This window comes from Haliaeetus leucocephalus, unplaced genomic scaffold, assembly GCF_000737465.1.
Source record: "Haliaeetus leucocephalus isolate CR32 unplaced genomic scaffold, Haliaeetus_leucocephalus-4.0 Scaffold160, whole genome shotgun sequence".
NCBI classification, from domain to species: Eukaryota; Metazoa; Chordata; class Aves; order Accipitriformes; family Accipitridae; genus Haliaeetus; species Haliaeetus leucocephalus.
In genome coordinates, this window is record NW_010972596.1 from 4717 (window position 1) to 5499 (window position 783).

The 783-nt window shown below is 40.6% G+C and overlaps 1 protein-coding gene across 1 annotated transcript in view; it reads left to right on the forward strand.

The window, feature by feature from the left end:
- Positions 1-360: 360 nt before the first annotated feature.
- The window catches only part of THUMPD2 (THUMP domain containing 2), a 9285-nt gene continuing 8862 nt past the window's right edge, over positions 361-783 (forward strand). Inside the window, 1 exon segment of the mRNA XM_010562519.1 lies at positions 361-411. Within this exon segment, the coding sequence (XP_010560821.1) occupies positions 361-411 (51 nt within the window).

Sequence of the window (783 nt, forward strand, 5' to 3'; positions counted from 1 at the left end):
GCCTACTTATGCTAACTCTAAATAATCAGGCTCAAAGAAATGTCCCCCATTTTCCATGAAATCTCCCACCATTCCCCCTTTTTGTTTTCTGTGTAAGCCAAGTTACATGAAATGCTTTTGCAATCATACGTTCAACTATTGTTATGATACATGGTACAATCATTACAACTGCTACTATTACAATTAAAATAACTAAGCCATGCATAAGCAAATCTTTCAACCATCCCGTAATTCCCAAACTTGCTAGCCATCCACTTAACCCTGTGTCAGTTATTGTGAGCCTTTTACTGTGAATCATATTGATATCGGGTGTTAGTAACGTAAGTCATCCGAGGCTACATGGCCTCCCGTTAAGTTTCGATGGAATTCCCCCCCACACTCTATCCCCACAAATTAAAAACATCCCCGCAGGTAAAGCAGCTGGAATAGAAAAAAAGAGTGTGATATTCTGGAATAGATATAGTTACAATGAGCTGTAGCATTTCTATATACAGGCAAAATAGCATTTACATTCTGACCCTTTCGAGTGGTGTTATAGGTATAATTAAACATCACACAGGCATTCACGATGACTGATCCTAACAACTCTAACTCTTGAGGTTCTTGCATCACTTGAGGCCGGTGTGCATACACACCGTCCCAATTATCGACACAGGACTGTGGGTTATTACAAAGGGAAAATTCAGGCATTGGATCTGGCCAGGTGTCTAGAGGTAACCCCACCAAACAGGTAGAAAAAGGGTTTTCAGGGGTAGCGACAGAAAGACATATAGCTTCTTGATG